We start from the raw sequence: 21,501 nt of genomic DNA, 5'->3' as shown, positions 1-21,501 counted from the left end.
GAAAACCCTTATCCAGCCCATCACTTGCGCAGTTGCATCCCCACTTCCCCTCCCAAAAAATATATAGTTTAAGGTTACTTCCTGAGACTGAGTACCGAGCTTTTTGTTAAAGCTGCTCAGTGGATTTCACTTTTCCTTTATCTTGCTCCCTCCCTTGGTATTGTTATAGAGCAATGCCCATAACACCCATTAATTCCATTTGCCACCGGTTGCAACTGTTTAATGAATAAGTAGGGAAAACACTTTTACATGGCAAAGAATCTAAAATATATTAAACAAGGTTACTATGAACTTTATGAGGGATGGGGCAGCGCTCAAGTCAATGGAATGCTAAAAACCAAAGAGAACATCTACTATCATTTTCATACAAAGCAGGGGTGAATTGTTTCAGAAGATCTCTCCATTCAAACAGAAAAGCATAAAGCTAGTATGCTTTGCTTGCAATCTTGAAAAGATACAGCACGAAGCTGCAACACTAATATTGCTACAAGAGAAAGGAAAACAAGATCCCATGTTAAAAACCAGCAATGGGTATTTCAAAATGAACAAAAAGGGTAAGATTAGTAAATTGATCCAGTCATACCAGCAACTATATCTACCAGTTGTGGAAAGCCTTCAGTATATTTAGGGAAATTGCCAAACGAAAGCCAAAGGTGTAAAAATGGACACCACACGTTAATCAACAGTCCTGTAAGTACTTAGTTATATTCTTCAACAGTCTCTAAAATAGACAGTACATGTTGAAAAATCTTGGAAAAGTATCCCTACTCTGTGTTCATTGGATATATTACTCCGATAAGCAAAAATGTGTGAACTATATTAGTTGCATGGCTGCTTGGTTACACTAATGATTGGACATTAAAATATTCATGGATGATGCGTGGTTGTGAAAAACAGCTTACACAGAATAAATATACAGAACGCCCAAAAAGTAAATCAGTAAATTTGAGTGTTTTATTCATGAGACACTGACTAAATTAATGATAAGGGCACAACCCTGGAAAAATGTGGTTTCTTCCCACACAGCCACATTTTTAAATCGACAGAATGTGACGGTCGCTCTAGTGGACCTCCTCTGCTCCTAGGATGATATATAAAATATTTTCCAGAATCCCACAGCTGCAAACCCTGACAGCAGAAAACATACCTTTTCCTTAACACACCGACATGCAATTGTAATACCCTCTTGAAATATGTTACAGGTGATTCAATGGATCCACCCATTTACTTTTCAGTCCCATGTCTTCTGTATCCTAGCAAAGTCAGGGAACAGGAAGCATCAAGACAGATACAAGAAGGAAGTACACAATCTCCCTCATAATTACTAGTCAGGTTCACAAGGTTCTAGCTCCATAGAAGTAACAGAGAATGTGCTGAAAAACATCAGGGAGGCTTGTATCATTGGCCATGAAGACGACAAATTGTGCAGCGCTATCGTTCTTGGCCTTAACGCCTTGACTACGAAATTACAAGAATTAAAGCACGGATGGGAATATCGGATACCACCAGGGAATGGATCTGAATGTTCCTCCTGAATTACAGCACAACATGACCATTGATTCCACTCACTCACCTAAATTGGAAATCACATTTCCTCATTGCCTACCTCCAACCAGCTCATGCTACAGAATAGCACCATATTCAATTGCAGATGCCTATAGATGATATCCATGCTTGTCCTAATCTAAAAAGTGAATCATGGATCTGGACATGCATCAAAAAACAAGAGAATCAAGTCTGTTTCTGCCTGAGTTGTCCAAAAACAGACATTAGTGGTGTGTGAGCCAGAGGCTAAAACCATCTGGTTGAAGTCTCTTTCAGCATTTGCAGCTGTTGCAAGACCAACCTAGAAATTAAACAGAGATGTGATTTCTTTTTAATACAGCTTTCTAATTTCCTGTGTGAATAAACAAAGTGGTGTCAAAGGCACGGAATTCCAAAGTAAGTGTTGCAAGGAAATCCTTCCATTATAACCAGCCTTCAAGAGCAATTAGTTAAAACTTTGATATTGGCACACGTGGATTCTTCCAACATAAACTACTCAGGACTCTGCACAAAAACTGATAGGCTAAAGCAAGAGGCCAGGCTGAGGCTTAAGTTGAAAAGATGTAATTGGCTTTTCTGTGGCGAGAATTTAATTGAAGATCCTTTGTACGATACACTTGTCCTTCTCAAACAACTGCTATGATTATCTGATGAAGCTTGCCAGCCAGGGAGCTGCAGCTAACCAAATTTTAGGTGACAAGAATAATTGGGGGGAACCTACGGGATACACAGTTCCACTTTTAGAATGCCCTCAAACCACTACGTAAATCCATGCCAAATCATTATCATTTAAGTGAGTTTGGGAGCCACGGAACACAAGTCCTGTATCTGCATTGGCCCACAGAATTTAGCCCAAGATCTCAGCAGCATGGGCAATCAGATGATCTTCACTCGCCAGTAGAGCTGCCAGAGGAAGTGGAACCGAGAACCAGCAACAAACCTGCCAGACAGGCTTCTTAAGGAGATTCAAGAGCCTATACCTAATGGTCGTATACCTAATGGTCAGATATTGAGGGCAGTGGTTATTGAAAGTCAGACGACGCACCTCATCACAGACTGGATTGTAGCTGCCCTCTTGCATGACATGTTATCTTTTATCTCCCTGATCTAACTGATTGAGGGGGTCATTCTAAGTCTGGCGGGCGGCGGAGGCCGCCCGCCAGACTTCCCCACTCCAAAATACCGCTCCGCGGTCGCAAGACCGCTGAGGGTATGTTGGCTTTTGCACTGGGCTGGCGGGCGACCGCCAAAAGGCCGCCCGCCAGCCCAGTGCAAAAACCCTTCCCACGGGGACGCCGGCTCAGAATTGAGCCGGCGGAGTGGGAAGGTGCGACGGGTGCAGTTGCACCCGTCACGAATTTCACTGTCTGCAATGCAGACAGTGAAATTCAAAGTGGGGCCCTCTTACGGGGGCCCCTGCAGTGCCCATGCCATTGGCATGGGCACTGCAGGGGCCCCCAGGGGCCCCACGACACCCCATGCCGCCATCCTGTTCACAGGATGGCGGTATGGGGTGTCTGAATCCCCATGGCGGCACAGCGAGCTGCGCCGCCATGGAGGATTCAGAAGGGCAGTGGAAAACCGGTGGGAGACCGCCGGTTTTCCTCTTCTGACCGCGGCTGAACCGCCGCGGTCAGAATGCCCTGCGGGGCACCGCCAGCCTGTTGGCGGTGCTCCCGCCGACCCTGGCCCCGGCGGTCTAGTACCGCCAGGGTCAGAATCACCCGCTGAATCTTCTACCCGCCAACATGCCACCTATACTCATCTGTGCCTAGAAGAGATATAATTGTTGAACGTGGAGGAGGCCATATCCACTAGAATACGCAATTAAATATGCAATCAAATTCACTAATGACCCACATTAGCACATATGTAATCCTTGTGCAGTTGCACACTCTGAAGTAGTAGGTCGATAAACTGTGAATACCTTTTAAAAGCCTGCAAATAAATAAATGTGTATCCTGAATATAACACTGCCTGATCTCCGTATCTGTTAACTTGCATTACTGTCAATTCCATAAGCTTGTTTTTTCAAGATTTTTTTTTGCTATATTTTCTAAATTTATAGGTAGCATATTTGGTTTTCCCCTCCTGTCATTGAAGTCAGTATAGACCCCAAAGCGGTCGCATTTCTCCTGGGTTCACTACAAGCTTTCTTCAACTTCAATTATAACATCAGTGCTGGAGATGTTCTTCTTACCGATCCTAAGAACAAAAACCGAAAAATGATAAAACAGGCACGCAAATTCTCTCTGGTACTTTATGATAATGAAATTGCCAAATGAAGCAAATTCAGATAATGCACCTGTGAGTGCAATGGTAAAAAACACCCGGATTGGAGAGGGAAGCAAATTGAATCCTGCCCTAGATGGTGATCCATCATCCTTTCAGGTGGATCTCCCAACAATTCTTACCAAAGATGTTTTTCTAGACTTCAGGACCTTAATCTTTTGCATCTTTTCAAATCCCTCTTTCTGGATAGACCTAATAAACCCATAATCTTCTTGTTAATACTAATGTAATTGCTACTCCAACGATGTGTATTGCCTTTCATTGGTGAGAACCAATATGTATAAACGCTCTCATATTATTTTCGAAATAAATGTAACATTGGAAATAGATTTCGTTTTAGGGGGTTACCATAAATTTACCCATATTTTAAGGGGAGATGGGAAAGGAAACAAAAGCTATTCTGCACTTTGGTCTCATGTGGCAACATTTTCTTGTATCCTACAGGTAAAGGATTATTGGTCCTGTCTGGGCCAAAATGGTTCCAGCATCGCAGGCTGCTTACTCCTGGATTCCACTATGATGTGCTGAAACCTTATGTCGGTTTGATTTCAAAGTGCACCAAAGTGATGCTGGTATGACATGATTTCAATCTTCTATAAACTGGTTTGCGTTGGACACTTAAGTAAAGATGGGGAGCTGAGTTCCTAGGGGTTTTAGGGATAAATACAAGTGCAATAACAGCCTCCGCGTTTACCACCCAGTTTTAGAAGTGCATTCGACGTTTTCAAACAGTGTAGCCATCACAAGATGAAAACTGACAGCGCATTTCCTGCTACTGGAAAGTCTTAACTGCTCTGACCCTTAATGACAGTATAAACATGCATTGGCAAAAGCCAATAGGTCTTTCCTTAATGTGCTGGCACATGCAAACATGGGGCTGCACAAATGCAATTTAGATGCCTTAGCACAAAAACGTCAGAGCTCTTGGCTTTACTAATGCTGGCTGTTCAAGGAGTGAGTGGCATAAGACTGCCGAATCACAGGCTGTTACTATGTATCTCTGGTTTTAAAAAGGACAGCTTTAATTTTTCACAGTGGCAGTGCAAAGTAACTGTGATGAATCTTCAAAAATAGTTAAGGAATGAGGCAGTACCTACACAGCAAGACAGGATTCAGTGTTCCTTCAAAAGAATGACCGTAATGGCAAATACAGCCAGTGAGATTAGGTGAAGGACTACAGTGGCATATACAGCCAAGAATATTGCTAAAGGGCCAAATAGCATATACAACTAGAGACATAGAAGAAGGCCACGCATGTACATAGAGCCAGTGACATAGAAGACATCAAGCAACGCTGAAGAAGCTGATGCTGATTGAAGACAAGGATCAGGTGACATAAATGTATTACCGCAGTGGCACCCACAATCTTCGTGATGGGCACGCTCACAAGGAAGGAAATAGGCCAGTCTAATTTGAGAAATAAAGTGAGAATCGAATCATTTCAAGCACTTATCATTTATTTATTTAACTATTTGGGTGTTTTTAAGTACCAGTTTTGATCTTGCTATAACTATAAAGCACTCACACTGTAGAAAAATATATACCTATAAAGTTCAACAGGGAAAATTACCAGATTGTTAGAGTCCTATTGGGTGGGATGGGTAACATCTTTGAGAATTGCTTTCTCAAAACGCTCAGTTTTGAGAAGTCTTCTGTATCAAAACTGAATATTCTGCGAGAACTGAAGATTGTTTCCAATCACTCATAAAGAAGATCCTGGCTGCAAGGTATCAAGTTGCTAACCTAATATACTTCACAAAACTACAACTAATGAGTGACAGTAGCAATATAGGCAGCCTTAGAATGATGTAAAGTAAAAAAAAAAAAAACTTTTCGTATCACTACGCCACACCACCACAGTAACACCTAATACCCCTTATTCTGAGTTTATGAATTTAAAATCAATCAGGGAATTCCTCCTACGAGGTGCTGCACACTTGGTGGGTAAAACTGGCACTCTTTAATTTACCTCCTCTATCAACAGGTTTCTCTTAAAATATTAGTCTATGGCATCTGCCGACTCCAAATAATTATAAAATTGTGTTACATGGTAGAAGCATACCTCCGCTTGCTTATCGGCACTATGTGATGCTGACAGGATATGTAACTCAAATGTGTCCAATTTGCTCATTCACCAAACGTTACCACTATACTATCACTAATTCGCTTTGAACCTTAAAGACATATTCTTACTAGTTTTCCTGTGTGAAAGCCAGCATAACTAGAAAATAATTGCAGTTCAGTCTATAAATATGTGAACATCGAAAGTTCATCCAGTCTGACAATTGATTTGAGATTTTGAAAAGCATATCTTCTGCACTCTCAGTAAGAAACTCTTGTCAAAATGAAAGGGTGAATGGGCTACAGTCATGTAAGTCTGTGAGACTGTTAGCAATACCTGTGCTATTTCATAATTGCCATCAATATTTTGCCAAAAAAGGTAGGATATTTTACTGTTAAAAAATATTAGTTAGCATAATAATGATTTCACCAGAAAGTGCAGAATACAGGCTTACAGTCGTCCCGCCTTATCCAACCAGGTGGACATCGAAAGAGAAAAAAATATTGTTAAAAAAGTATATCGATAACGTTGGAAGTGGCTCAATTTATTTTAATTCATCTTTCACAGTGAACATAATTATATTCAGTTGTGGTGCCGCTGCCTCACCGACGTCACTTTGGAATGCCTTATTGGTAGAAGGGACAGCAGGCAGCCAGCCCTGTGCAAAGCACCCATCACTTTTGTGATGTGCATTTTTTTATTTGTACAGCACGCACGCGCCAGTGTACTCAAAGCTCTGGCGCGTGCCAGGCCGCCTTTAAAAATGCATATGGATGTGATGACTGACTTGTTTTGCAAATTAACCACTTGCCTTTCAGTTTTAAATGCAGGCATTTTTTGTTACCAGCCTGTCAAGGACGCCATTGAAAGGGAGGGCCTGACCCTGTTCACGCCCCTGTTAGCTCTGCCACTGTCCTATCAACTTAAACAGCAAGCAACCACATTTTAGTGATTTGTACCGCTGAAGGGTCATGTGACTGTGCGCTCGGACCCTCACACTTCTAAGCAGACCCAATAGAGGAATTATGTAACTTGCTAAGAGGTGTTGATGTGTGTTTAATAATGTTTATGAAGTAATCAGAGTGCAGTGGGTGATTGCATGCTGAGGAATAAAGACGCCTGCTACAGAGCTCCATGTGTGGCATGGTTCTTTGCATGCTCCTGGGCTGGGCAGGATTTTGCAACTGGTGACAAGAAGGGGATCTGTGCCCCAAAGAAATGAGACAGCTCTCCCTGAGAGTTTGCAATGATATAGCAAACTGCTTATGAGGGCCACGTGTGTGCAAATCGATAAGAAGCTATTTGAAGTTGGTGTTTGTGGATTCGATGCTCCGCTCCATATCATATACAGCCCTCAAAGAAGGGAAAGGCCCTGCAGAGGAGAGCATTTGAAAAGTCCACCAGAATCTGTTGGTAAGGCTGAAAGAAGAAATACTGTGTCACGTCATAACACAGAGCCATCACCGATACAAACCAAAATGGTAAAGGCAATGACAACTAAGTACGATGTAAAAAGATAAACGCGACAATGATCAAGTGCGAGAAACAAAACTGTTACTTACTGTCAAGAGAGAAGATGACGATCTACGACTTCTGTTGAGGTGTGATGACCCAAGTGCGAACACAGGGTCGGTGCATGCAGAAGGTACAGGTCCAGTGAACAGTGGCAGCCATTCGAACAGCATATGCTCTCAACAGCAGTAGAAAAGAGCACAAAGTCGGATACAGCAGTGTTTCCAAAGCCACCACCACCATTTGACACCGCCAAAATATAAAATATTGGCAATAAATGAACCGCATGGATCAAGTTGTTTGATGACTTCATAGATGCCCTTGACGACGTGGATGCCCAGAAAATCATTAAGTATTTAAAGACCCTTGCCGGTGACAGAGTAAAAGAAGTGCTGAAGAAAATCTCACAGACTGATACAATATCGTACCATCAGATCAAGAAAGCATTGGGTTCAAAGTTCAATCCGGTGCCGAATGTCAACTGTGAAAGGTAAATTTTCAATCAACCGAGGGAGAAAGCTGAGGAATCAATGGATTTTTTTGTTGAAAGACTTGAGATGCTCTCATCAAACACCTCAAGTTTACTGAATTTAATGAGGAAGAAACCATACACCTCAGAGTCATCAAAGGCTATTTTCAGAAGACTCGTGTTGAGAGAGCTTCTCAGTCTAGAGGAAATATTAATGGTTGCAAGAACAGATGAAAAAGCAGATCAACAAGCTTCAGATATGGAAGCTGCAACAGTGAAAAAATGAATCTGTGTTGGCCATGAAAAACAAGTACAAATGCAAGGTAGATGCATGCCAGTCGACATCTTCAAAGAAGAAAAAGTTGTGTTTCCGATGTGGGTTTTCATTTCCCCATGAAGGTAAATGTCCAGCCATAAGTCAGACATGCAAAGGTTGTCGGAAGGAAAACCACTTCATAATGGTTTGCAAAGCAAAAGAGAAGCCAGAGATGTCACAGTGAGAAGAGAAAATGGGCACCAGAAGGTTCCAGAAGCATTCTCTCTATGCCCACATGGCCAAAAACAGCACCAGTCATGACAAATAGAAACCAGACAAAGCGGATTGTCATCAAGCTCATCCTATAAAGGCTTTTTGGGGTCATTATCGAGCGCCACTGAAGAAGATGGATGTGCGATGATGATATCAACCAAGGAACAACAGGTGCATGTCAGTTTGGCTGATGCAAGGAAGAATAAAAGACAAAGGCAAAACATCAAATGAAACAACTGAGTTCACTTGGACAATAACCCAAGTTTACCATAAAAGTCAACAGCTGCCCCATAACCTTTATCAGACAGTGGTGCATCGCTTAACATCAGACCAGTCGAGAAGTTCAATAGCTTATCTTCTGTGGCACGGTTCAACCCATCAAACATGAGGGTATACACATGGGCTGCTTCTAAACCATTGCAGAGTCAAGGTCATTCCTAGTGACAATGCAACATAAAGCAGTATCGGTGCAAGTGCCAATATACGTTCTTCAAGGAACTTCATCCAGTGCATGTCTACTCACTTTTTTACCACTGCTGCTGACATGGGACTGATATCTTTCAATTATAACCTTCGCACTCACTCTGAACTTGTAAGTCAGTTCCCATCGTTTCGTGGCCTAGGAAGTCACAAAACAATGGAAGTACAACTTCACATTAATGAGGACATTCTGCCTGTTGCCCTATGGCAACGTAGTCAGTTTTTACTTGCAAGAAGCTGTCGACATAAAACTAGAAATGCTATTGAAGCATGACATCATTGAGTGCTCCACCCGACCTACACCATGGATTTCGATCATAGAGGTAGTTCCAAAAAATGACAGTGAAGGTGCAGTGCACATCTGTGTTGGTATGCGCTAGGCCAACAAAACAATATAGAGAGAAAAACATCCTGGTTCACACATAGGGGTCATGAGCATGCAAATTAACTGTGCCAACGTCTTCTCCTGTTCATGCCTGAACAAGTTATACCATCAACTTGAGTTGGAAGATGACTGCAGGTACCTCACTACTTTTTTGACTTGTGTTGGTTTGTTCAGATACAAAAGGTTGAGTTTTGGAGTGTTGTCAGCTGCAAAAACATTTCAGGATGTTATACGTCTAATAATTCAACCTAGCACACATGCTTTTAATTATAGTGATGACATACTGGTATTTGGAGCAACGCAAGAGGAGCATGACAAGGCTCTTACACAAGTGTGCAGTTATTTGCTTATGCAGGTCTCACTCTGAACGCAGCAAAGTGTGAGTTTCACAAGTTAAAACGTAAGTTCTTTGGGCACATATTCTCTGATGGGGAAAGGACTCCTGACCCAGATAAGGGACAAGCCCTATCTGTTACGTGCCCCCCACAAGATGTCACCATGCTGTGATCCTTCTTAATCATGGCCAGTTATTGCTCAAGGTACATTCATGGCTTTGCTGCAGTGAGTTCTGCATTAAGAGACTTGACAAAACAAAATGTCCCTTTCCAGTGGTCTGCTAATTGTGATCATAGCTTCAAAAGAGTAAAATACACAATTAAGAGTGCAACCGAGATGGCCTATTTTGACCCCAAGTTACATACTGAGATCACAGTAGATGTGAGCTCGGTGGGGCTGGGGCCAAACCTTGCTCAACATAATGGTCATCTGAATATTCAGATACACATTGTGGCCTATGCCAGTCGTAGCCTGTCTGACTCAGAACATGCCTTTTGTCAGCCAGAGAAGGAGAGCCTAGCTGTAGTGTGGGTCTGCAAACATTTTCATGTGTTTCTATAAAGAAAATGTTTTACCGTCATTACAGACCACCAAGTGCTGCTTACTATTTTTGGAAACCCAAAAGCCAAGATGCCCCCTCATGTTGAGAGGTGGGGGTTGCCACTGCAAGAGTATGACTATACATTCATGCACAGGCCGTGGAAAGCTCAGAACCCTGCTGATTACTCTTCCCAAGCACCACTACACTCTCACAGTGCAACATCCAAAAAGGCTGAGGGATACCTTAACTTCATTGAGAGGTCCAGCATGCCATCTGCCCTGTCCATTGAACAAATTATTGCTACTACTAATGCTGATAAGACCATGCTTGTCCTCAAAGACATCATTTCAACTCAATCAATGAAAAGGATCACTTGACCTAATGCTGAAGTTGTTGAATTTCAGAAATAAAAAAAAGTACAGGGTGAACTGTCCTTGACCAAGGAAGGTGTTATACTGATAGGCTCTAAAATCTTCATACCAAAGCCTAAGACAGCAAGTCATTGAACTAGCCCATGAAGGACATCATGGCATTGCAGCCACCAAAAGAGCTGTAGGAGGCAGATTGTGGTTCCTGTGCTTAGATGAGCGAGTTGAGAGGGAGCTAAAAGAGAGCCATCTTTGCAACTGCCTTTCCCCGAAAGTGATGCAGCATCCATTGACAATCTTTGACCTTCCTGCACAAGTTTGGTAAAGAGTTTGCAGTCAATTTACTTTTGGCCCCTAGGAAACGGACATCATCTCATGGTACTCATTGATGAGTATTCATGATTTCCCTTATCAGAGGAGCTATCATCAATAACACCTGTAAGGGACATTGAGCAGCTGGACAACATCTTTGCAGCCTGTGGTATCCCTGCCGATCTCAAATATTCTAATGGTCCGCTGTTCAATAGCAAAGAATTCAAGGTGTTTCTGGTCAGACTACATGTCAAGCATTAAAAGAATACACCTCTGTGGCCCCAACACAATGGTGTTGTGGAACAGTTCATGGGTACCTTCAAAAAGGTAACTCAACGAGCATCAATGGAGGGGATTGATCTAAACCCGGGCCTGTGTCAAGCCCTCTGTGGTTATCACTCAACTCCGCACTCCATAACTGGTGAAAGTCTTGCCACCTTGATATTTTGGGAAAGCCATTGGAAATAAACTGCCACAGTGAACAGTAGAACTACCTTTGAATGCCGTTAAGGTGTGTGTCACAGACACTACTCAAAAGTACAAAATGAAACATATGCCGACGGCCTTCAACAACCTCAGGAAAGAATGTAAGTCAAAAAAGGAAACTCTGTTTGCTGTTGATCCTCTGAGGGTGGTGAAATGCAAAGGACACATGGTGATGGCCCATCATCCCGTACAGTCCACTGGCTGAGTAGTGTGAGCACCTTGATAGCTTATTGAAGAAATATAATTTGACTGTTGTGTATAATTTTAATTTAACCAGGGTGAGATGTAGTGCAGTATGACTATGTGCGCTAGAACTTCACAGTTCGAGTCAGACTCAATAGAGGGTTTACGTAACTTGCTGGAAAGTGTTAAGATGCCATTAACAGTCATGACATAATCAGAGTGCAGTATGTGATCATATGCTGAGGAATAAAGACGTCTGCTACAGAGCTCCGCGTGTGGCTTGGTTCCTTGCATGTTCCTGGGCATGGGAGGATGATATAATTGCCGTACATATTTGCATCATATTCATATTTGTTTTGCAGTTTTATTGGTCACTGTGCATCCTCGCCGATTGTTGGTATAGGCAGGTAACAAAAAAATTCAGGTATTTACAACTGAAAGGCAAGTAGTTCATTTACAAAAGAAGTTAGAGTCCAATTAAGAGTCACTCAGTTTTGCAAATAGGTTGCTTTATTGTGTTCCTGTGCAGTGCTCTCAAAGGTGTGTGAATTGTATGAAGGGCAGCCAGAGATGCATTGCCAGGCCGCTTAGCACAAGCTGTTTTATGTTTTACAATTTGAGTTCTGAAATCCTCCCTTTCCAATCACACAGCAGCCCCTCTCATCTCAGCTCAGAGAGAGAAGAGCTTATTTTGTATGTCAGTTTTTGTTTATATATCTGAATGCAATAACAGAAAGCCCAGAGAGGCACCAAAATAGCGGTTGAGTGTCACACTATGGAAGTCATAGAAAAGTAGCTTACATATTTAAGCTATGCCCTAATTATATAAGCCCCACATTTTTCATCCTACTTAAAGCCCTGGCCCCGTGCACATGAAATGCAGCTCCACTCAGTGCCAGTCACTGCGGGTTAGTGTAATGCATTTTTGTGCTAGTCCCCTCATTATCACACGAAGGTGTAAAGTCACAGGTATTAACAGAGTGTACCTCGTAGGTGTGAGCTGCACTAGGACCCAGGACCACTGGATCTTCATCTCCTCCTGCTCCGGGACACTCTGGCCAAAGGCAGAGGAGGCCTGGGATTGGCTCGGGTCATGCTTCCCTTTAACCTTCTTGCAAGTCGCAGGCAGGTGAAAGTAAGCAGGAAGTTTAGTGCTTGACTGGTACAACACTTCTGTCCACATTGTTGTGATGAAGTAGGGCAGGGGTCTCCAGCCTTTTTTGTAGTGAGAGCTACTTCTGATCAGTGAACATCTTAGTGAGCTACTAAAGGCTAAACAACTCGCTCATTGTTACAAGTCACCCCCATGGCCAGCTTCATTGACTTTAAGCCTGATGTCCATAGAGCCAGATACTTTGGTTTGAACAAAATACTTTGACTAGGGGCAGTATGACAGGACTCTCATGGGTGTCAGTTAGAGTGTGGTTTTGGGGGGATGTATTAACGTGTGCGTACAACTGGATATACATGTATGGGTGACTGAGAGCCTGTGTTATATTTACTTGTAGGACAGGACATACCTTTCACCATATGGGTACCGGTACAAGTATAACACAAACATACAACCATTTTTTAAGGGGAGAAACTTAAAGTACAGGAAATGTTCTGTAAAAATGTTAAAAATATGGAATATTTTTCTGCACTTTAAATTTCTGCCATTTGAAGAAAATACTGTGTTTTTTAGCTATACATATGGCACTGTGCCCATTGGCCACTGGGAGCAAGTGGCCTGTTGTTTGTAAATGTGACACTTTGAAATGGCGGAAAATTCAAATGAAGAGTTAACTTAATCACTAAGGTATTTTTTTATTTGAATTTTCTCCCATTTAACACCATTCAGAAACATAATTTTGTTCTCACACTCCAATATTGAATTGACAAGGACTTTTATTTAAGAGCTAAATACCTCAGTGCTTAAGTTTTTCACCTCTGTGCCCCACCTGCAGCCGGGGTCATAAGTCTGACTCAGCACTGCTCATTATCAGCTCTGCTATCTGAAACCTGATGATAATACTGCAAAGTACACTCAGCCTTCCTTTACATTTAAAAGGAAAATGTGACCCTGGGCTTATTTAATAATGAACTCAGGACCATGAGCTACTTTGTAGATGCCTGGGATTTACTGGTAGCTTGAGTTAGACTCGTTGGAGACATCTGGTGTAGAGGCTATTTAGGCTGCTCTTAACCTGGCCTCCCCCTTTTACTTCGCCATTCTGATGACGGCTGGAATCAAGACGGAGATAGGTGTGCTAACAGCACAGACAGACACAGCTCTTGTGGGCCCAATGACGCAGCCCTTGGAGTACAAGGCCTCATTTTGGCGTGGCTGCCCAGACCCAGTGGACTATTGAGTCCCTTCTCACTGCCTGGAGCTGACTGAGTAGTTCCTCCAAGGTGATTGCATCTGCCCTGGCCCCTGATGGAGTAATTGAAGCATTTTATCTCTGCTTTCAATTTTGTCAGTGCAGTTCTGCTCAATTGTTGTGGGCATATTGGGGCTGCATAGGCACCGCTGCTGCTTCATTGCCCCGCGTTGCCTGGCACATTTTTCCCCTTTCTCTAAGGCTAGATTGTTGCTCAGAATTACAGGGGTGAAATGGGAACACAGCCAGGCACAGCCAAATGTTCCACGACCTCAGGAACAACACTTGGTTGTCAGGACTCACTCCAGCAGAGGCCACCAGCAGGGTCCAAGTCAGGTCCAGTTGGCACAAGGCAGTTGGGAGTTGCAGGAAAAAACGTCTTGTAGCTTTTTGTAGCCGTGTATTCAAACAGGAGGTCGGCCAACAGACCCTTGCCACAAGAGGGTGTAGGTCCTGTCCTTTCGCCCATCTGAAGTTGCAGGCAGCAGGACCAGTCCTCTTCTTGTCTTCCTCAGGTCCAACAAGCATTTTGAACTGGTTGCCAGGCCAGGGAATGCCACATATGTGACTGCCACTAGCTAATGGGGAAGGGGTGCCCCATAGCTCATCCCTAACAAATAGGGTTAGTTTATTTTTTGTTTTCATGCATGCATTGCACCACTTTGTAACCCTTTGCGCTACATTATGCCTGCACCAGGCATATTGTATGCAAAGGGAGCATTCCCCCGTTGGGGGGGGGGGGTGAATAATCTAAGAGATTTCCTTGCATCATCAGGCTTTAAAAGGGGGCATTACATTGAATACAATAGGCCCCTATGTACTCTGTAGGAGTAGCGCCAACATTTTGGCACTACTCCTGCAGAGTACATCAATAGCGTAAAATAAATGCATAATTGCCCCATACCCTGCGCCATGGTGTGCCGTATTTTAAATACGGCGCACACATGGTGGCGGTAGGGGGGCAGTAGGGGGTTGCTAAAGGGCACAAGAAAAGTGATGCTGCATTGAGTGCAGCACCACGTTTCTTAAATATGCCCCTAAGTGATTCTTTTGGTGGAGGTAAGTAGTACAGGCCTGACAGTTCTTGAACCCACTACTTAGGTCAGCAAATCAAAGGACAGCAGAATGTTGGTTCAAGGCAAAAATCTGCTTTGCACAGCAGCTCTGTTGAACGTAACATTGAGTACAGGGACAACTGAAGGCAATACTAGTTCACTGGACACAGTTCATATGTGATAAGATAAGTGGTGTCCTTGATGACGTCATTTGTGAATGGCTAACATGTTATAAAGAAATACAAACTAAAATCGCAGTTTGAGTGTTCATTGTTTCAAGTAAATGCATCATGGAAAGTTTTTGATAAAATGTATACCCTCTCTCTGTTTCTCTCCAGCTCTCTCCCGCTATCTCCATCACTCACTTCCAATGTTTGACTATCTTTCTCTCTATTTGTCTTATCCTACAAATACAAGCAACAAGTAATTAACTCACTAAAACATCTATAATTTATAATGTACTTCTCCCCACTGACAGAATAACAGGAGAAAGAGGGGAGAAAGTTGGGTTGTCCCAGACACTAAGGACTAGGTCTCTCATGCAGATTTTGAGGAACCAGGTATTTTACTGCTACACTGTATCAAGATAGTGACAGTGAATAATATCATTGGTTATTAATGGCGATAAAGACTGGTGAAAGTGTGCAGAATTAACCAGCAATAAACTTGTTACCACAGGTTATTTCTCATCTTTTCCAGCTGAGCTCCAAGCACAGTGGTGGTGTCTTGCTGTAATGTTATTTCTATTGATCTGCAGTACTGCTGTAGCAGGCAGCAGTCTCTAAAAGTGCTTGTGTGAGACTGTTCATAATGAGAGGCACTGAGACAATAAACTTCCTGGTCTCGGGGTGACTGTGTTTGACCATAGTCTGATGACTGCATTTTATTTCCCCCCAATATTTGTTGTGTGTCACAGTGACAGCCATCCTTCTTGTGAAGTAATTGGTGTCAGAGGTTGTGTGATATCACTTATGATGTCACTTCCTGTGATTTCATCGTTAGTTGCGACCAAATGGGGCATATTTACATGCCCCTTGTGTCAGCATCATTTTTTTTACACTAAGGCAGCGTTAAGGAGGCCCCGCCGTGCACCTAATTTACAAAGTGGTGCAATGCAAGCGTTGCGCCACTTTGTAACCCCTTACCCCACATTATACCTGCGTCAGGTATAATGTATGCAAGGGGGGCGTTCCCCCGCATGGAGGCCCAAAACGATGACTCAGTAAAATGTAAAAGATTTCACTGCTTAATTTTTTTCATTATTTTTAATACCTGCTCAGGGCAGGCATTAAAGTGGCACTGCTCTTATACCCTATCGGCGTCCCTGACCTTTGCTGGACTAGCATCAACATTTTTTATGCTAGTCCAACAGATCGCCACAATAGCATCAAAAATGTTGACACTATTGTCCAAACGTGCACCATGGTGCACTGTGTAGTATACACAGCGCTACCATGGTGAGGCTAGGGGGCAAAGGGCGACGCAAGAAAAGTAGCGCATCAAAGCTGATGCGCCACTTTCTTCTAAATATACCCCTTTTTTCCAGACAAAATTGAGGAAGCTGGGGCAGTTTGGAATTTCACATGCCAATCAGGGGTTGCTGACGTTAGTTACAGTAGTGCTACCTTAGCCATGTTTAAAAGCAGAAAATAAGCTGCATGCAATACTAGGACTTTAAAGGGAAAGTGCAAGAAAAATGTGTAATGTGTTTGTTACAGTTTTCTGTTATTGTCAAAACACTTAACATTTCAAACCATTAGTATTATTTTTCTTTTGCAATAGGATAAGTGGGATAAAGTCATTGATGAAGAAAAGTCAATGGAACTATTCCATTACGTCAGCCTGATGACCCTCGATAGCATTATGAAATGTGCATTCAGCTATGAGAGCAACTGTCAGACTGACGGGTGAGTGAACTGGGCCTCGTTATGAGAAAGCTAATTTACCAATTAAACTGCATCAGACAATATTTTCGTGTTGCTAGAACTGTAGCCTCTTAAAATGTGCACAAAAAATAAAAGTGAAAGTGTTTCTTTCCCTGCGAAATAGAAAAATATTGTGCATTATTTTTTATCAGCTGCTCTTTGCTTGGACTGAAAGCAAGAGAAATGTGTTTATTTTCATGTAAAAGCTTAGGTTCTCTGTTCTGTTCCTGACTGAATGTTGTGTATACAAATGTCACAAATGGTATACTTGAAGTGATCCGAAACCTAGGACTACATTTTAATGTCAGTCAGCTCAAGCTCATTTGGCTTTTCACTCTTTTTGCTATTGCAATTCAGTTTGTCTCTTTCTGCGTCAAAGCTTACTTTAACTTACTTGGCTTGCTGTTCACTTGATTTACTTTAGCTTATCTCCAGGCAGATTTACATGTGCTCATTTTTTATCAGCTCAATGGCCACATTTTGAAATCGTAGTGCAGAACTCTCTGTGCCTGACCTAACAAACTATCTATTTAATTATCCCTTTCTAATCTTGCTTGCATATTGAGTCCTTAGAGAATTTATGTGCTCTGTGCATACAATTGACTTAATGATTTATACACTGTTTTTGATGGTTTTATTGCTGTTGTAATGGCAATTATGCTTATTCAAATATTTATATTATAAATTATCCAAGTGAGAGCTTTTTGTAAATTATTTATTGCACAGTTTTTGTGTCCACTTTGCATTCCACTGGTCCTAGGGACCATTTTTTTTATAGAAGGAAATGATCAGCACATGCTTCATTGGCCTTTTATTAAAAGCTGCAAACAAATGCATATCACCAGGAACTAATAAAAATTAAACAAACATGGAGTTCTAAATGCTATTCCCTTCTTGATATCCTTGGTGTATTCTTGATATCCTTGGCGTAGTTTTCTCCAACTTTTTACCTTCAGTCCTCATGTTTTTCCTGACTTCATCTTTGCTGGCCTTGGACTCTGCACACTTCACTAGTGCTAACCCGTGCTAAAGTACTTGAGCTCTCTCCCTTAAACATGGTGACATTTGCTTACAATCAACTGACACATTTAATTTACTTCTGAGTCCCTAGTAAAGTGGTACTACATGTACTCAGGGCTACTAGTGGGTCTGCAGCACTCATTGTGCCACCCACTTAAGTAGCCTTTTAAAAATGTCCAAGGCCTGTCATTCCAGCCTGTGTGTGCAGCTTTACAATGCCATTTCAACGTGGCAAAATAAACCTTGTTCCAAGCATAATTCTTCCTTTTTAATTCATATACGCCACATTTAGGGTAGGCCCTAAATATCTCTTAGGCAGGGTGCAGTGTATTTAAAACGTTGGACATATACTTTAAAGTTATACACGTCCTGGTAGTGAAAAGCTCTTGAATTTGTTTTTCACTCATGCAAGGCCTGCCTCTCCTATTTGATAACATTGGGTAACCTTATTACATTTAATAAGTGATATATTTGTGTTGGGAGCAGGTAAGAAAGTCGAGTTTGGTCTCTAAAAAATTATAATTTAAAACTCCCTTCAAAGGCAAAGTCGGACTTTGTTTCAATTTAGAAAATGCCCCTTTTAGAAAGTTGCAATTTTCTTGTCCCAACGATTTGGTGCCTACAGCCTGTATCCTGGGTCACATGACTAGTTGTAGCTGGCAGTTGGTCTTTCTGCATTACTCCCAGACTGTGAGTCAAAGGGGGAATAGCTGATGGTAGGATGGGCCATCTCTGTCAGGATGTGGGCGAGGGGCTGTCACCTACCACACTTGCACATCAAAGACTTTACCTCAGAATACTCACAAAGGGTTTCACAATAGTCTTTTGTACCCTTAGATAAGCTGGGGCAATGGCAGGTAGGCAGGAAATTCCATACACCTCTATATTGTGAGGTGTTTTTAAACATCTCCCGCTTCAAATTGGACACCAGGTACAAGTAGTGGACTCTTAGACCCAACTCTTCAGTACACGTCTGGCTCTGTGGAAGACGCAAAGGAAGGACTGCTGTGCTTCTCTGCTGCAAGATGGACTGCCCTGCTGCCTTGCTGCCCTGCTGTCTCGTTGAGAAGGACTGAACCTCCATCTTGAACCGAGGACTATCAGGGTGACTCCTAGGACGAGATGGCTGGCCTCCTGATCAGAGCCTTAGGGACGGAAAAAGCTTCAATTATTTTGAACTCTGCACCTGGACTGTACCTGCTGTGGCTCCTAATTCCCCAAGTGTTGCCTACTCAGTTCTGGGCCCTTGGAAGTGAGGATAAAGATGCTCTGCCATCCCGGCTTGGGTCCCCATTAGACCTAATGCAAAGAGAACTGAAGCAAGGCAAAGCCTCTCCACAGAGCTGCAAGCTTCAGTGAAACTAGTGACAAGTGATGCGAGGCCCGCAAAGCCTCGCTGCCCAGCCACAAAGGAACCAATGTAGCATAACATAACTCAGTGCAACACCCCGCATTTCAGTCCTCACAGACCCTCAGTACCAGCACCGGATGATGCAAAGCCTTGCGATCAAATTTTGCACAGACTGCACACGAAAGAAGTCATTTACAATACTCAGTGGGCCTAACTTGCACCCTGTACCTTGCTCTCACTTCATCGCGGTTGGCCTGAACATGTGACTTTGTCCTGGTATGGCACAACAGATAACCCCTTTTGGCACTTTGTGCTTTTTAGCACTATTTTTACCTACATCTTTAAATTGCATTTCTCTGGTTCTACTAAATGGATTTTTGTTGTTCTGGCATCAAATAATGTACTCAATTTTACTCTCTGTTTCTAAGTTGGTGTGGGATTTTTCTTGTGCTGTGTTTTCACGTTATTACTATTTGAATTGCTGCATAAATACTTTAACATAGCATGTGGTTTATTCAACTTTACTACCAATCTTTATATTAAAACTGTCTTCATTTGTTAGGGTTTAAGAAGAAATTGATTTGTGTCTTTTATCAGTCACTATTTAGCAAAATGTTGCAGCCTTGTGTTTGCAAAAAAAAGTATACCGTAGTTTTAAGCTATAGTATGTTTTTCACTTTACATTGACATCTCATTGAAGTTGCTGACAAGCACAAACTTTGTCCCTGCAGTGGGGCATGGCAGCACAGGCAGACTGCAAGGTCAGCTTAGCACACTAAGGAGTTAGTCTCTGGAAGCCAAACCCTAATAATAATCTGAACCCTAGTATTTGAACACCACGATTTTTACCTAATCAATTTGGCTCTCCAATTGATCAGGCGATTAGAGACTACGCTTCTCATCAAAAACACATAATTTAGCAGAATAGAAACAGAATAAAATATGGAAGCATTTATAACTGAGTGCTAGGCAATAGGGCAAAAATTGATTTATTACAGAATGATTAATAAATGCGGTACAGAGAAAAATGCCTGAATCGCCATGAAAACACAAATACAGAAATACAGAATCCTAAAACTTAGCAAGATCCCTAATTAGACAAGTCTAGACTCAAATCTAAGTCCGAATCATAAAGAGTACTGACAGCATTCCAATAGGAACATCTAAAACAATTGGACAGATTCCTGGGTGGAAAATGGAAATTCAACCCAGAAGCCCCCAGTGTTTTTTATACACAATTCATGCAAACTATTAATAGATACTGCAAATTCAGCATGTTATGGTCATGGTTAGGGTTGCATTGGCAAAGCAGAAACAGCTACATAATACTTTAAAGCTATAGTACTAACCTATTTCTTAAGGTAAGAGAAAACGTCCACCTGCTTCCTCAGCAACTACATTCCGGAGATTTAAACACAAAATGAAATATTTCTGAAACAGTGGCTCATAGAATCATGTACTGTAGTACACCTACATTGGGACTTCCGGCGGACGTCCTTGAAAATTATATTTGGGTAAATGATGGAAGCTTAATTCATAGTACACGCTTTCTAACACTGTTGTCCACCATTGATGTCATTAATTTGCTGCTCGGCGGAAATGAAGGGAGAAGTGGCTGCAACGGCTCAATGATTAGTAGGGGGAATGAGCAGGAGAAAGATGAGCAGAACAGCAAAAACAGCATCTATTTAAAATAAATGGTGTCTCATGCGAATAAGTGACATAACAAGTAGTTTCAAGTGTAACAACCTTATTTTATTAGTTATGACTCTATGCATCATTAAATACCATCATTTCTCTCAAATAATTTTCACACGCTATTTATATATTTTGCACATTTGAAAAAACTACTACAAGTGCACTCCTGTAACTCATGCGTTCCAGTCATATTTGGCAGCAGCACTTACAGCTAGGACCAATAACCTTAGGAAGAGACCGAGCAGGTGAGGCAGAGAAGTCTCACAACAGAATAAAAGGGTGCAAAAAAGTGATATCACATCCTGATTGAGATAAGTTTGGAGTCCTGTGATATAATTTGGGGTGCAGTAAATAAAAAAGCTTGTGATTAAACGTCTAAAGCTATGCCTGAGGTAGTGGGGAACTGGCTTGGCAATAATGGCAAATAAATACTTGAGAAAACTGGTATCTTGGTATCTTTACATCACAACCTTGCCGAACTCAATAAAACATAAGTGAACCAAAATACATTTCAGTTTATTTGCTTTAAAAACGAAATTCTGGAGTTCATTGATACATGAGGATACTTATTTTCTTGAATAAATGTATT

The 21,501-nt window shown here is 42.0% G+C and overlaps 1 protein-coding gene across 1 annotated transcript in view; it reads left to right on the top strand.

The window, feature by feature from the left end:
* LOC138293482 (cytochrome P450 4B1-like) overlaps window positions 1-21,501 on the top strand; it is a 407,245-nt gene that overhangs the window by 112,084 nt on the left and 273,660 nt on the right. The window contains exons 4-5 of the mRNA XM_069232721.1: window positions 4,282-4,409; window positions 16,701-16,825. Coding sequence (XP_069088822.1) covers window positions 4,282-4,409; window positions 16,701-16,825 — 253 coding nt within the window. The remainder of the gene's footprint in view (window positions 1-4,281; window positions 4,410-16,700; window positions 16,826-21,501) is intronic.

This window comes from Pleurodeles waltl, chromosome 4_2 (genome assembly GCF_031143425.1).
Source record: "Pleurodeles waltl isolate 20211129_DDA chromosome 4_2, aPleWal1.hap1.20221129, whole genome shotgun sequence".
Taxonomy (NCBI): Eukaryota; Metazoa; Chordata; class Amphibia; order Caudata; family Salamandridae; genus Pleurodeles; species Pleurodeles waltl.
Note: the sequence above shows the minus strand (reverse complement) of the source record. Positions and strands in the feature narration are given on the sequence as shown.